General features: G+C 31.8%; 2 protein-coding genes and 1 long non-coding RNA gene across 3 annotated transcripts; 1 reads left to right on the top strand and 2 right to left on the bottom strand.

Moving 5' to 3' along the window:
• Nucleotides 1-578: 578 nt before the first annotated feature.
• LOC126657328 (early nodulin-like protein 3) lies at nt 579-1,980 on the bottom strand. Its single transcript, XM_050352001.2, has 2 exons — nt 1,624-1,980; nt 579-1,063 (listed from the first exon to the last, which is right to left on the bottom strand). Exons 1-2 carry the CDS (start codon nt 1,799-1,801, stop codon nt 642-644), a joined length of 600 nt encoding a protein of 199 aa, XP_050207958.1. The 5' UTR covers nt 1,802-1,980; the 3' UTR covers nt 579-641.
• A 3,672-nt stretch (nt 1,981-5,652) lies between these two features.
• Nucleotides 5,653-6,218, bottom strand: LOC126657332 (uncharacterized). Its single transcript, XR_007633293.2, has 2 exons — nt 6,128-6,218; nt 5,653-5,927 (listed from the first exon to the last, which is right to left on the bottom strand). It is a non-coding gene; the product is annotated as an uncharacterized LOC126657332 (long non-coding RNA).
• On the top strand, nt 5,925-11,075 carry LOC126657322 (switch 2). Its single transcript, XM_050351990.2, has 8 exons — nt 5,925-6,441; nt 6,530-6,636; nt 7,483-8,410; nt 8,917-9,164; nt 9,562-9,688; nt 9,769-10,044; nt 10,140-10,419; nt 10,686-11,075. The coding sequence occupies exons 1-8, from the start codon at nt 6,058-6,060 to the stop codon at nt 11,000-11,002; spliced, it is 2,667 nt and encodes an 888-aa protein (XP_050207947.1). The 5' UTR covers nt 5,925-6,057; the 3' UTR covers nt 11,003-11,075.
• Nucleotides 11,076-14,484: the final 3,409 nt, after the last annotated feature.

Below are 14,484 nucleotides of genomic sequence, written 5' to 3'. Positions count from 1 at the left end.
GTTAGTAGCTCATAAATCTGACAGCTTCATTCATATCTACTCCCGAGCTTATCATAAATTGATGTCCCCTGACGGTGCATAAATTAAGTTCTTTAAAATCTATCCCCAGCTCACTAAATCCAAACTGATGCATATCATCTTAATGACTTGCCATTATTCTGGTGAACTTGTCGGAACCACCTTAAGTCTAGAATCGACTTTAACTCGGGCTGCAGTAGGAAATTTTCAGAAATTTTCAATCTTTTTAAAAAAATCAACGGAAAAACGTTGAATTAATAGTAAAATTAAGACTAGATAAAAGTTAAGTCCGGTGTATCGGATGAATAAAAGTAAATTATGATTAGATAAAATTTAGCCGAGACTAAAAAATCCTGATTCCGTCAATAAGCAGCCTCAATTATATATCTTCCCAAGTACAATTCCTATTAATAACATTGTATAATTCCTAGCAACACTCGGTAATCCAATTGTAAAACTAATTTAGATTATGTAAAATTGTACTATAAAAACAATAATTGATTAAAATAGGGAAAGAATTAACATTATAATTAAATAAAAAACGAAATAATTTACTAGTAATTAATTAATTGGTGGACACACAAGAGAATTAATCTTTAGTAACATAATTTAAACTAATTAAACTAAACTCCTCCAATAATCACACTCACTCCAATGCTAACACATGTCAACAACATAAGCAGACCGGTATAAGTACTTTTATCCGATCCCGAATGATGAGGCGGTGCCAATTCCGCCGTGGTAGGTGGTGACGGCGGCACAGGGGAAGTGACGGGCGAAGATAATGCCAGTGGTGAAGGAGATTGAGGATCAGTAGGTACTGGGGATGGTTTTAGCCTTTTTGCCATCACAATAATGTGTAATTTTTGGCCCTTATTGCAATTATCAGAATTTCCTGAGATGAAGTAGAAGGGCCCGGAGTGATCAACGGTGAAGATTGAATCACCGTCTGTTAATGATTGTATAGGATTTTTGGTGTTGCATGAGTTGAAATCTTCCTTGTTTACAAGTAGTACTGAGTCTGATCCTTTCTTGTACTTGAAAACTGCACCATTACAATAACACACCAATTCATGGAATTAATTGGTACTGGAGTAGGTACTAAGCTTCAAAAAAATGTACTAAAAGAGATCGAGCAAAGGGCCATTGAGGTCCACCAACTTGTACATTATGATCAATTAACTCACACTTAATCTAACAATTTTAATCTATAAAAAACGACACTTTATAATTTTTGGTCAATTAACCCCAAATTGTATAAAATGAACGTCTTACGTGACATAAAAGTTATTTGACTTATAAATAAAAAAATTACATCATCCGTCTTTGACTTAAAAATAAAGAGTATTGTCCCTAATTGATTAAAAATCGATAAGCATGAGTTAATTAACTCTTACACACAATTTCAAGGGTTGCGATGACTTCTTTAGAAAAAATTAATTACAAGTTCTAAAAATCAACAAATTAATAGAAAAAATATTTACTTTTAATAATTTAAATTTAAAATGTGAAGAGAGAGATAGATTATATGATGACAAATGCAATTAAGCATACACAACCATCATGATATATAATACTACAAAATAAAAATAATTAAGGACTTACAGAGAGTATCATTGACTTGAAATCTATTGATATGAGCCCACTGAGTATAATTCTGAGAAGGGTTCAAAACCCAGCCATTTCTTCCACCAACATAGAATTTATAAGCATTACAAGACCCAAAAACAAACCCTAACAAGAAAATCACAAACGAAAATTCAAGAAATTTTCCAGACCCCATTTTGTATACTTTTCCTAACCAAGAACACAGTAATTAGCAATGTAAATTAATTAATATATCAAGAAATGAATTATTAAAGCAAGATTAGTGTGTATTTATAGAAATTATGGACGATGTTACCGTTGAGAAAAAAACATAAAAGCCCTGGTGCTGCTAGCTGGTGGCATAATCAAGGGCGTTTTCAAATGAGCATGCAGAAAGAATTGTTAAGCCACTAAGAGAGTTACACGTGGTAACATGCAATGGAGTTAACGGTCTTTTTAATAATTATTTGGAAATTCTGGCAAAAAAAAAAATTATTTGGAAATGGTCTTACGTCCATTAAAGAGAAGGCAATTAAACCAGGTGCTAGCAAAGATGGTTTTGTTGCAACTCAATATATTTATTTTGGGCTTAATTGTAAAATAAAAAATCTAAATTTTTGTATGTATTTGCAATTTATATTTATTTTTTTATTTTTATAATGCTATTCAATTTTATTTTTTGTTGATCAATTGTCAGAAGTTTTAGTTGTCAAAATTTAAAATTTACTTATAATCTAATTACATTAATTTAAAAGAATATTACAGTCTAATTTTAAATTCTCTAAATTTCGATGATTGCAGTAAAAAAAGTTTGAATTGCTAGAAATATATTTTTAAAAAGTCAAATAAACCAAACAGGTTGTATTGAGGTGAAAAAAATAAAATAAAATTTAAAATGCAACGAAATTGTCAAAATATGATAATATTACAAAATTTAAAAAATTGGTTTAAATATTACAAACACAAATACTTTGTATTTTTTTTAATATAATTATAAGGCCTTTATTTATGTGTTTAGATTAAAGAAGAAGATGCAAAAATATTCAATAAACATCTTGTCTTATGGCTCCAATTTTTCCAAATTGTGGATTATACACATATCAGTCTTTAAGTGGCTTTTGAAAATTTTATCGAACATTTGAGAATTAGGTAATGCTATGAGCTGTGAATTCAGACATTAATTGTGAATAAAAAAAGCCACTGTATCTATAATTTCATATCTCACTTATTTTAAAACCAGTGTTAATATTTCATAACTGAAAATAGGATTAAGACAAAAAAAAAATGAACTTGTAACACACTTGTGTATGGAGATGCGATAATTGTATCAATTTAGCATATCAGACGTGAATGAGAAATGAATAAAACATTTATTCAAATACAATTCTCAAAATAAATCAATAATTAAAAAAGGTCAATACAATATATAGTTTCTGCAAAATTTTATCTTAAGTTATCGCAATATTGGCTCGTCAGCTCCATCAGAAGCAAGCTAATAACAGAATAATCATTATTGTTAAAAAAAAAACAGAATAATCATTATAATGAAAAGACAAATTTAGCAGGCTTTTAATTTATTAAAACTATGAAAATAAATTAAAAGCCTGCTAAATTTGTTCCTTTTTGGTCAATATGCAGTAATGTTAAATTTTTTGACAATCAATATACTTTAATTAGGTATAAAATGGTTATAAATATGATTGATTGGTATAGTAATTATCCTATAAAAAATGTAAGATTAGAGCATCTCCACTTTTTATGCTAAATTTAACATGAAAAAGTGATAAAATGCTATAGATAGCATAGCATTTCAAATTTTACTCCAATGCACAAAATTAAAAAGAAATGTTATAATTATTTATTAAGATAACTATCTCTTAATTTTATTAATTGCTAATTATTTAATAATTTTTTTAATTAAATATTTTGAACTAAAATTTATGTAATATTTTTTTTAATTTAATAATGAGCTTTTCAAAAGATATAATTAAAAGAATCGATGAATTATATAAAAATAAATTATTTAATTTTTTTATTATATTGATGTATGGTCTACTATTAAAAAATCAAATCGATGTTGTAAAATTAAATAGAAGCACAAAATTTAAAATAAAAAAAATAAAAAAAAATAGGTTAAAATAATAAATGCAAAAAATGACCGTAGTAAAATTGTAATTAATAGTGAATTGCTATTGGTTGTTGAATTTTAGCATATGCTATAATCTATGCTAAATTTAGCACGTGATATAGCATATGCTAAATTTAGCACAAACAATAGCACTGCATTGGAGATGCATTTTAAGATTAAATGCTAAATTATAGCATTAGCACTTCATTTTAGCATTGCATTGGAGATGCTCTTAAACGCTCAATTTTCCAATTAAACTTTCACCCAGTGTTTTAAAACCCGGACCAGACCGGCCGGTTTGACCGGTTCAACCGGCAACCGGAAGCCAGTCCGGTCCAATTATAGCCAAAGACCCGAATTTTCGGTTCAACCGTTTAGAACCGGAAAAAACCGTACAGAACCGGGAAAACCATGAAAACCGGTTGAACCTCTAAAATCGGTTTCCCTTCAGGTCAGACCCATCTAATAAACTCTTTCACGAAGAAAACCCATTTTTGTAGTCTTGGTGTGTTGTTGGATGGCTGATCCTCCGACGAGCTAGTGAAATCGACTTACTACTATGTTTTTGTGAGAAGTTTGTTCTTATGGTGTTTAGTTGTAGGAATAGTTTTGAATAGAGAGTTTTGTTGTTTTATGTTTAGAAGAAAAAATAAAGTTTCAAATTTAATAACAGAAATAGTGAATGAATATAGATATGAGTTGTTACAGAGATGAAGGCGGAGAATGAAAAGCTTGAAGATAAAATCTTTAATAATCATCTCAGAAGCATTCAAAAGAATTAAGACCAATAAAGTAAAGAAGATGAACATTATTTAAAGCAAGTATGACAATTTGTCTTGGTAAATGCGTTCCTAATTAAACTACAATGACATGTCTTGATAATTAATCCCTCCGTTTCAAATTAATAGACAGTTTAGGACAAATACAAACTATTAAAAAATTGTACTTATCAAGATAAAATGAGTAAATTTATAAACAAATACCACACTTATTCTCATTTATTATACTAATAATTTTGTCTTTTAACATCTTTTGTGTTATTTTCATGCATTCAATTATAATTAATGAGGGTATATATGACAATTAAATATTCAAGCAATAAATTATTGCCTATAATTTGGGACAAAGAAAATGCAAATAGTGCCTATCAATTTGGGACGGAGGGAATATATCATACACTACACACCTACCTTATCACTGCACAGCTACCCCACTAATGACTAACCACACTGTACCCTGAACTAATATTTTATTTATGTATGTACTTTGATAAAACGGTTAGGTGATAGAACCGGTTCAACCGGTTGAACTTTGAACCAATGACCACACCGGTTCTGTCACCGATCCGGATTTTAAAACATTGTTTTCACCCTTATTCAATTTGATGCAAAATAAATTTTAAGTCCAGTAAAATGAAAACATAAACACGGTTATGCATATTTAACTATAAAAATATAAATTATTAATGTTATACCTTAAAAAAATTGTAAGTGGCTTGTAATTTGTCTTATGAGCTACAAGAACCTTTGGGTGACGATTTGTTTTTTTTATTTTTGGGAGTTTTGGAAGGCACGAAATAAGATGATTTTTTCCGATGAGGCTATTAGCAACAAGAATTTGATTTTTCTTTGTATTAATAAGGGTGTGATTCATTATAGATATCAAACCCTCATTTTATATATGGTGGTAACGATATATTCCGATGCATAGACTTCTTTTCGAGGTTTTAGCATTCGTTTTTTTTTTGCCTATCGCTTCTTGTGATAGTGCTAATATAATTACCATCTATAAAAAAAAAATATAGTTATTAATTTTAGAAAGATAATAAGTGATAAAAGATGAAATCTTATATAAATACGTTAAAAAAAACAATAAACTTTAAAATAAAAAAAATAAAAAAAACATATATGCAGGTCCTCTTTTAAACGAGATAGGGAGAGTAATTTCCGATTAAATAAGACATAAATGCGGTTAAGTGAGCTATAAATGCTATATTATGTACTAAAATTGAATATATTAATCTATTTTTGTATCAAATCATACATTTATATAAGACTTCAATCGGCAAAAAGAGCTTTTATCCACAAATATTAAGGAAATAAGGACACGTCATCGTCGGATAGTCTAACTCGGACTCACTACTCACCACTATCGAGTCACCGAACCGGATCAAAACGCCGTCAAGCCGCCGATTCTGCCATTTTAATACCTTAAGAATTAAAATCAAATTACAAACACAGACAAATCAAATCAAATAAAGTAGCAGAATTAAAATCAAAACCCAATTCCCAAAAACCCCTAAAATTTTCAGATTATAATTCCATATGTCACTAGCTACATTCAAAACCCTAAAACCATGTAAAACCCTAAATTCATCAACATCAAAAAATTCACCTTTTTTAACAGACCAATTAGCCCAAGAACCAGAATTTCCAAGAAAGCCTCCAAAATCCAATCTTGCTAAACAGCTTCAACGCCTTGGAGTTGGAGGAGACTATTTTTCATCACAAAATTCAGGGACCCAATTGTCCCAAAAGTCACCAAGTTTTGAACTTCAAACCCCAGTTGAAAAAAATGAAAAGGAAGAAGAAAAATGTACAGAATTGGATGATTTGGAGGAAAAAAAATTGGGCCAATTTCAGTTTGATCATATAGGACCATTTGAGCCATTAATTCTTACTTTGCCTGAGGAGGTTCCTATTGTGCAGGTAATTATGAATTATTTTTCTGTTTTGGGGTTAAAATTGTGTTTTTTTTTTGGCATTTTTTTGAGTTGTTTTGTGTGAATTATTGCAGGTTCCTGCTTCTATTAACTGTAGATTGCTTGAACATCAGAGGGAGGGGGTGAGGTTTTTATATAAGCTATACAGAAACAATCATGGAGGTGTTCTTGGTGATGACATGTGAGTGTTTAATTTGTACCCTTTTATGGTTGCTTAATTGGTTTTTCAGTTTTTATGTAATGTATTTAAGTTCATAATTGAGGATTTATTATGTTATCAGCACTATTATCAGTTGTGTTATTTATTTTGGCCTCGCTTGGTTTGGGGGTAAGTTAACTAAGAAAGTAGAACTTCCCGTGAATTTATATATAATCTTTACTTGGTTTTTTTTGCGAATTCTACTTCCCGGAAAGTTGATGGTCGAACTTTTCTTTGACTAGGGAAATGACTTTCCTAGATAAGTTTTTCTTCCCTAGTTATGTAGGCATAGAAGACAATAATATCTCTATATTTGATTACATTAATTAGTTAATGAGGATAATGTTGTCCTTAATATTTAATGAATTAAAAAAAAAATACAACTTATTGGGAAGTCAATAAATTAACCAAACGAAACCAAAATAATATACTCCCTCCGTCCCACTTTAGAAGTCCCATTTGACTTTACACACAGATTAAGAAAACATTAATTATTCTTGTCTTTTCATGTTTTTTCATGTTTTGCCCCTATTAATGATAGTGGAATTTTCCATAGAACTCTTCTAAGATAGCTAAAATAAGGGTAAAATGGGGTATTCAATGGAAAAGTATTCTAAAAATAGTAATGGGACTTTTTAAATGGGACATCCCAAAATAGAATATGGGACTTCTTAAACGGGACGGAGGTACTTTTTGTGAAGACGAAGTATATAAATTTAATCCAAGTGAGCCACATGCAATTTTCCATTGTTGGAAAATCTTACTAATTATTATAAAGCTTAATTACTTTAGCTACTAGAGCTTGTATTTACTATGAAAATGCAACAGGGGACTGGGCAAGACTATTCAGACAATTGCCTTCCTGGCTGCTGTTTATGGAAAGGATGGAGAATCTGCTGGCTCTGCTATGTTATCGGGTAATCAGGTTGGGAAACAAGGCCCTGTACTAATAATTTGCCCCTCCTCTGTCATCCATAACTGGGAGATTGAATTCTCTAGGTGGGCAACCTTTAATGTTTCTATCTACCATGGTGCAAACCGGGATTTGATTCATGAGAAAATAGAAGCGGGCGGAGTTGAGATTTTGATCACCAGTTTTGACACATACAGAATCCGTGGGAGAATTTTGTCAGAATTTAAATGGGAGATTGTAGTTGTTGATGAGGCGCACCGGCTTAAGAATGAGAAATCAAAACTTTATGAAGCATGTTTAGAAATTGGCACACGGAAACGAATTGGTCTAACAGGTACTGTTATGCAGAATAAAATTATGGAACTTTTTAATCTTTTTGACTGGGTTGCCCCTGGTTCACTGGGGACGCGGGAACATTTTAGGGAGTACTATGATGAACCCCTCAAGCATGGTCAGAGGGCAACTGCACCTGAAAGATTTTTTCAGGTAGCTAATGAGCGTAAAGGGCACCTAGTGGAAGTTCTTGCTAAATACCTGCTTAGAAGAACAAAGGAGGAGACCATAGGCCATCTTATGTTGGGGAAAGAAGATAATGTTGTATTCTGTGCGATGAGTGAATTACAGAGACGTGTTTACAAGAGAATGCTACAAATACCAGATATACAGTGCCTGATAAATAAGGACCTTCCATGTAGTTGCGGTAGCCCTCTTAAACAAGTAGAATGCTGTAAAAGGATCGTGCCTGACGGGATTATATGGCCATACCTTCACAGGGATAACCCTGATGGTTGTGATTCATGCCCCTTTTGCCTTGTGCTCCCTTGTCTTGTCAAGCTTCAACATGTAAATTTATTTTTCTTCATTTTGCGGCTGTTATTATGATTGCCAATATGTCACTGTAATATTTGCGGTTTAGAATTTATTTTACCTAATGGGAATTTCAACTGTTCCTTTATTTGCTCTGATAAAGAACAAACAAATGGTCATAGCAGTCTATAAATTTGTATGTTCTACATCAGTGTCTGTTAACTCACACTTGGCCATTTTAATCAACTAAGGGAAATAATCTCTATTTTTAGATCAATTGGGGAGAATACTATCTATTTTTAGGTCAATCAACTCTGAAAATGGGTCATTACGGTCCCTGAATATATTTATTTTGTGCAGTTCGAGAGTTAATTGACCTATAAGTAGAGGATGTTTTCTTTATTTGATTAAAACGACTATGTGTGAGTTAATTGACCGTGACGTACAAGTTTAGATGCCGCAATGATCCTTTGCTCAATAAACAACTGTCTAACTAGGTATCAATTATACCTGCTTTGTTCACTTCTGGTTACTTTTAACAGATTAGTAATCACCTGGAGCTGATTAAGCCTAACCCTAGGGATGAAGCAGATAAACAAAGAAAGGATGCAGAATTTGCCTCTGCGGTATTTGGTTCCGACATAAATTTGGTTGGGGGGAATGCCCAAACTGAGAGTTTCATGGGTCTGAGTGATGTTAAGGATTGTGGAAAAATGAGGGTGCTGGAAAAATTGTTGTCCTCTTGGGCTTCACAAGGTGACAAGCTTCTTCTCTTCAGCTATTCTGTCAGGTATGTTACATTTTGCCTGTCAGGGACTTCAATGGAAGTAATTTTTTGCCAGCCTAGTCATTTTCAATGGCTAGGGAGTAATAAGAGTAGTAAATTTTGTCGTCCTGTTCAATATTTTTGATATTCTTTCTATGTACTAGCAAAATAGAATTGACATAGTTGATTAGGCATAGAATATGGAAACATATCTTATGCATCTCTTGAACACCTTTAATTTCAATTTAAATTTCCTGTTGAATGTACTCATGGATGTTTTTTTTTGATTTTGGATGAATAGATAAGTTTGGCATTGCTGTGACATGAATTAATTGTTGAAGTGAAGTTGTTCATTTAACATCCTTATCTATCAGCTATTTGGTTTTTCTCGAGATCTTACACGTTAACATATTCACTGCAGGATGCTGGACATATTGGAAAAATTTCTCATACGCAAAGGATATAGCTTTTCAAGACTTGATGGTTCTACTCCAACTAATTTGAGACAGTCTATGGTTGATGACTTTAATTCAAGCCCAAGCAAACAGGTTTTTATTTTTTATTATTTCAATTCAAAATCTGATACTTCATTCTCCAAATGTCTTTCTGATATAATCTCCTGTTTCAGGTGTTCCTAATATCAACTCGAGCTGGTGGGCTTGGGTTGAATCTTGTAAGTGCAAACCGTGTGGTTATATTTGATCCAAACTGGAATCCTGCATATGATTTGCAGGCCCAAGATAGGTCATTTCGATATGGGCAGAAACGACATGTTATAGTTTTTAGATTACTTGCAGCCGGATCCTTTGAGGAACTTGTATATTCTCGTCAGGTATATAAACAGCAGCTATCAAATATTGCTGTCTCCGGGAAAATGGAAAAACGATATTTTGAAGGTGTCCAGGTGTGGTTCTGTTTTGCCCTGAAAGGAAGTTCATCACCGACATTTAGTAGAAAATTATGGGTTCTTACTTTTTTACTCTATTGGCTTCTTTTCAGGATTGCAAGCAATTTCAGGGCGAGCTTTTTGGAATCGCAAATTTGTTCCGTGATTTATCAGATAAGCTGTTCACCGGTGAAATCATTGAATCACATGAGAAACAGCAAAAAGATGATGAGCATAGCTCTTTCACCTATCAGGAACTAGCTGAGATTGGAGGCTATTTTCATCCTCAGGAACAAGTTGGTCCAACAGTCATATCAGGGTCGGAAACGGAAACTAATATGCCGAGTCATGATGACAGTGCTACAGCAGATGAACCTGTGCTTGAGGATTTAGGTGAGATCATCTATGATCCTCATTTCTTTTATTGCATTTAACAAGGTTTTTAATCTGCTCTCAGTTACTTGGACCGATAAGATTCTAATGTTAATATTGCACATTTGAAAAAATAAGAAAAAAAGGTAGGAACAAAGGCTAATAACGCATTTCAGTAATTAGTCAAGAAACAAATTGTGTTTATGTGCGATATCATGCACATCTGAAATAGAAACAAAGGAGCAAAAATCCGAGATATTGAATTTGCTGATACCGTTCATGCTCAGGTATTCTATATGCTCACCGTAACGAGGACATCGTCAATTTCGGGACCGGTACTCAAAAGAAAAATGAAGAAAGCGTTTCTGAAAATGTGAGCTTGGCGGCCCCTAGTAAACGGAGAAGAAAATCAGATGATGTGGCTGAAAAAGAAAATCTTATATCGTCCAAGGATCGGAAGAGGGCCGAGTATAGCCTCCTTGCTCGGTACATGGGAATGGGAGAGGTCGAGTTCAGTAAATGGGTACTAGCTGCAACTCCATCAGAAAGAGAAGGGGTGCTTCAAAAGTTCAAGAAGAGAAAGCAGAAGCTACCTAATGGTTGAAACATAATTTGATTTCAAATGTTAACAGCTATGTATAGTGTATTATTCTTTTAGTAAATTTAATTACAAGCAATATCCAATTCTTTTTATTTGTTTATTTTAACTGTAAGTTTATAACTCCACTACTAACTAGAAAAATTGGTGTACAGTTTGTTACTATGTAAATGCATAACAATTTCATATTTAATTTATACATGATGAATATTTAAAATCAAAGTCAACATTTTTATTAATTAGTTCACTGAATGTATTAATTTTGATCAGTTAGTTTAAATCATCTATAATTTAATCTCTTGCAGTTATTTTTGAAATTAATATATTAAGTATAATTAATAAAAATTGACAGATACGAAGAATTAATTGATAAAAAATCAATTTTAACGTTAATTGTCCATTGCTTAAAAGTTCACAAAAGCCAAATAAACAATTGAGAATCTTCCGATGCTTAGATTTTTTATCGATTAATCTCATACCCCAACTCAAGAATTTTCTTATGCATAGACTGATGGCTCAAAATACAAAAATAGGCCCGATTTTTTTGCCTCCATTTACATGTATTTTAAGAACAATTGTGTGCTATCTTCTCTGCATTTTGAATCTAGAAACTGTCTTTGTAGGTTGAGAATTGGATGACTGCAAAGTTCAATAACAAAATAAGGACATGAAGCAAATAGAACATGTAATACTACATTATCATCCTAGTAAATCAGCAATGCCTGCAACGAAGTCGTATTTTGATCCGGTGAGGTTGGTAGGTTCCGAGTGCGTTCCACAATAGAGTCCGTAAATGCCTGCACGTGTAATGAAAACTTGGTATGGAGAACCTCCCGTTTCAAAATAAAAAGTTTTATGTACAAACGTACCTTAACTACAAATGCACTTTGGAACTGTCGAAGGTTGGTTACTTGACGTGACTGGAGTGGTGTGCATAGGAAGTGCAAGTTTGTGATAAAAATACTCTTATTTAGTTTAATTAGTCCTCCATTTCTCTGTAAGTGGTACCAGATCGGGACGATTATGGACCTGTTCAAGCAAAGGTCGAGATCCGGGATTACAAAGCTTCTCAACAACAACATTACTCCATGCCGGCTGCTCCGAGGTACAATTACTACATTGCTGAATTGTTGGTAGCACTCACGGACACGAGACACTTGGACACGGACACCATATGCATGGAAAAACAATATGTTAAAGACAAAGTTTCGTATTCAAAACGCCAAGTGTCTGACACGACGACTGCAGACCTTAATCTATTACCACTAAAAATGAGAGTAGACAAGTGCATGTCCATGCTACCAAGCTGGATTGCTTGCTTACAGGCGAGCTTAATTCCCAATGCTACTGGCCCTAATGGTGAATCAATGGACGCACAAGAAGCATTGTCCCGCCCTCGGATCAGATCGGAATTCTTTGAAATGCAACCTAATAAAGAAGGCCTTGCTCTGGTTAATGGTACATTGTTACTGCATAAGGCCATGCTGCCACAATCAGGTTGATGCCAAAGGTGAACAACGCTTCCAGAATTCTATCTTTTGATACCAGTATTTTTTAAGTACTATACTTCGAGTAATAGTAGAATATGATACCAGTTTTCCAATAAAAGTTTTCTATCTACAAATAATATCAATGAATCACATTTTCATATTAATAATAAATTAATAATGCAAACATTAACAAAATAGTAGAAAATAACGAGCTGACAATTTAAAAAAAAAATTACACTAAATAGAATATTAACAAAATATGCATACTAGTGTTTATAAAACATTGTTTTTGAACTGCAGAATCTATAAATTATTCATCCAACAACTAAGAAGTTAAACTATTTCTTACAATCATTGTATAAAATCTAAATATAGATAATGAAATCCATAAATAAGATAACAGAATTAATTGAGGGATACAAAAGTTTCGTCAAAAACAGCTACTGTATAATTATAATCATGACCGGACTGCATAACAAACTTATATTTTTGTGTAGCAACGTCAAATATAGATTTGCTTACTCTATCTAAGTTCATTACAATTTGATCCTTCAGAAGAAATCCAAACGGCATGATGTAAAGATCACCAAATTCACGTCCAATGAAAATACACTTTTAATTTAATCCAAGATTTATTGCTTTGATCAAAAAGACATTCTCTCATGCTCGTCTAAAGCAGACATAAATTTAAAATCAAAAATATTTTCAAGTAAACCAATTTCTAATTCCGTGCACCGACTTTATTCCGTCGCAGATCTGCTGGGCAACAGTGATAAGAGCGGCAATGACGTCCAGCCATCTTATCTGAGAGATTTTTATGCAACCGTATTTCTTGTCTCCATTATGCAGCCGTATTTCTTGTCTCCGATGGCACCTTTTGATTATTTGCCGCTGCAGCTGTATTTCTTAACTCCGAATTAATATTTGTGCCATGTATCTTAAGAGCATGCCAATCACAATAACTTTTAATCTTTATGCTATTAGTTTCCTCTAATACTTCATAATTCATTACCTATATTAAAACTCTTATCAAATTTAATAATACTAAACCTTGAATCATCTCCAATGTATTGTTGGATGATTTTAAAATGTTACCTCACATAAAATTTGTGATCTGATAATTGGCAACTAATATTGTTCTTCATGATGGTTATGTGAAAAAACAAAATGCATGCAATTGTCGATTAAAAGAAAAGATTGACTCCCTTTTCGTTGAAAATTATCAAATTAGGACAGTTCTATTATGAATTTTGACAAGGTGTGTATGAATTTTGAAACTAAATGCATCAAGCATGACGAAGCTAATAATATAATGACCACTGAAACAAGGGGAAATTAATTTATATATGTCAAAATTTATACTAACAAATTTCTTATAAATATATCTTAAACTAGTCGTAATCCCACGCATTTGTACGGAATCAAGTTAATATTTAATTTAAATTTTTAATAGTGATGTAAAAAGTATCAAAAACATTACAATTTGCAGATTAATAAAATTTTATTCTAATATTTTAGCAATGAATTATTTTAGAGTAATGTTATCTATAATTTATTTTTTACATTTTATTGATGGTACTGTTTTTTTCTTAATGTATATTGATTATATCTTAAACAACATTGAATATATATTATATTAGTGAATTATGTTGAGTTATTATAAAAAAAATCATTTACAGTTAATCAAAAAATTATCTGTTTTTCAGTTGTCCAAGTCGACCCATGAACAAATTCTTATTCAAAAATATTTTTAATAATAATAATATAAAAATACAAAATCTTTTAACAAAATAAAAAAATCTTATGGCCGATCTTAGAAAACGGTTAAAAATTAAAAATATTTAATAGCATGTATTGAAAATTTTAAAATAGTGTGAATAACGATATAACTATTTAGCATTTCATAATACAAAAATTTCTGGAGAACCATTATAATAAATTTTTTATTGTTTAATTATTTTAATATATAATTATATATGGACCCCACCGTATATAATT

The sequence above is a fragment of the Mercurialis annua genome, linkage group LG7 (assembly GCF_937616625.2).
Source record: "Mercurialis annua linkage group LG7, ddMerAnnu1.2, whole genome shotgun sequence".
NCBI lineage: Eukaryota > Viridiplantae > Streptophyta > Magnoliopsida > Malpighiales > Euphorbiaceae > Mercurialis > Mercurialis annua.
Note: the sequence above shows the minus strand (reverse complement) of the source record. Positions and strands in the feature narration are given on the sequence as shown.

What these genes read in the sequence shown, in the direction of transcription:
- LOC126657322 (XM_050351990.2), top strand. Translation starts at nt 6,058, where the DNA reads ATGTCACTAGCTACATTCAAAACCCTAAAACCATGTAAAACCCTAAAT. An exon ending in CTCTTCAGCTATTCTGTCAG is followed by an intron (nt 9,165 to 9,561) that starts GTATGTTACATT and finishes TATTCACTGCAG; the next exon opens with GATGCTGGACATATTGGAAA. An exon ending in GATATTTTGAAGGTGTCCAG is followed by an intron (nt 10,045 to 10,139) that starts GTGTGGTTCTGT and finishes GCTTCTTTTCAG; the next exon opens with GATTGCAAGCAATTTCAGGG.
- LOC126657328 (XM_050352001.2), bottom strand. Translation starts at nt 1,801, where the DNA reads ATGGGGTCTGGAAAATTTCTTGAATTTTCGTTTGTGATTTTCTTGTTA. An exon ending in TCAAGTCAATGATACTCTCT is followed by an intron (nt 1,064 to 1,623) that starts GTAAGTCCTTAA and finishes GTAATGGTGCAG; the next exon opens with TTTTCAAGTACAAGAAAGGA.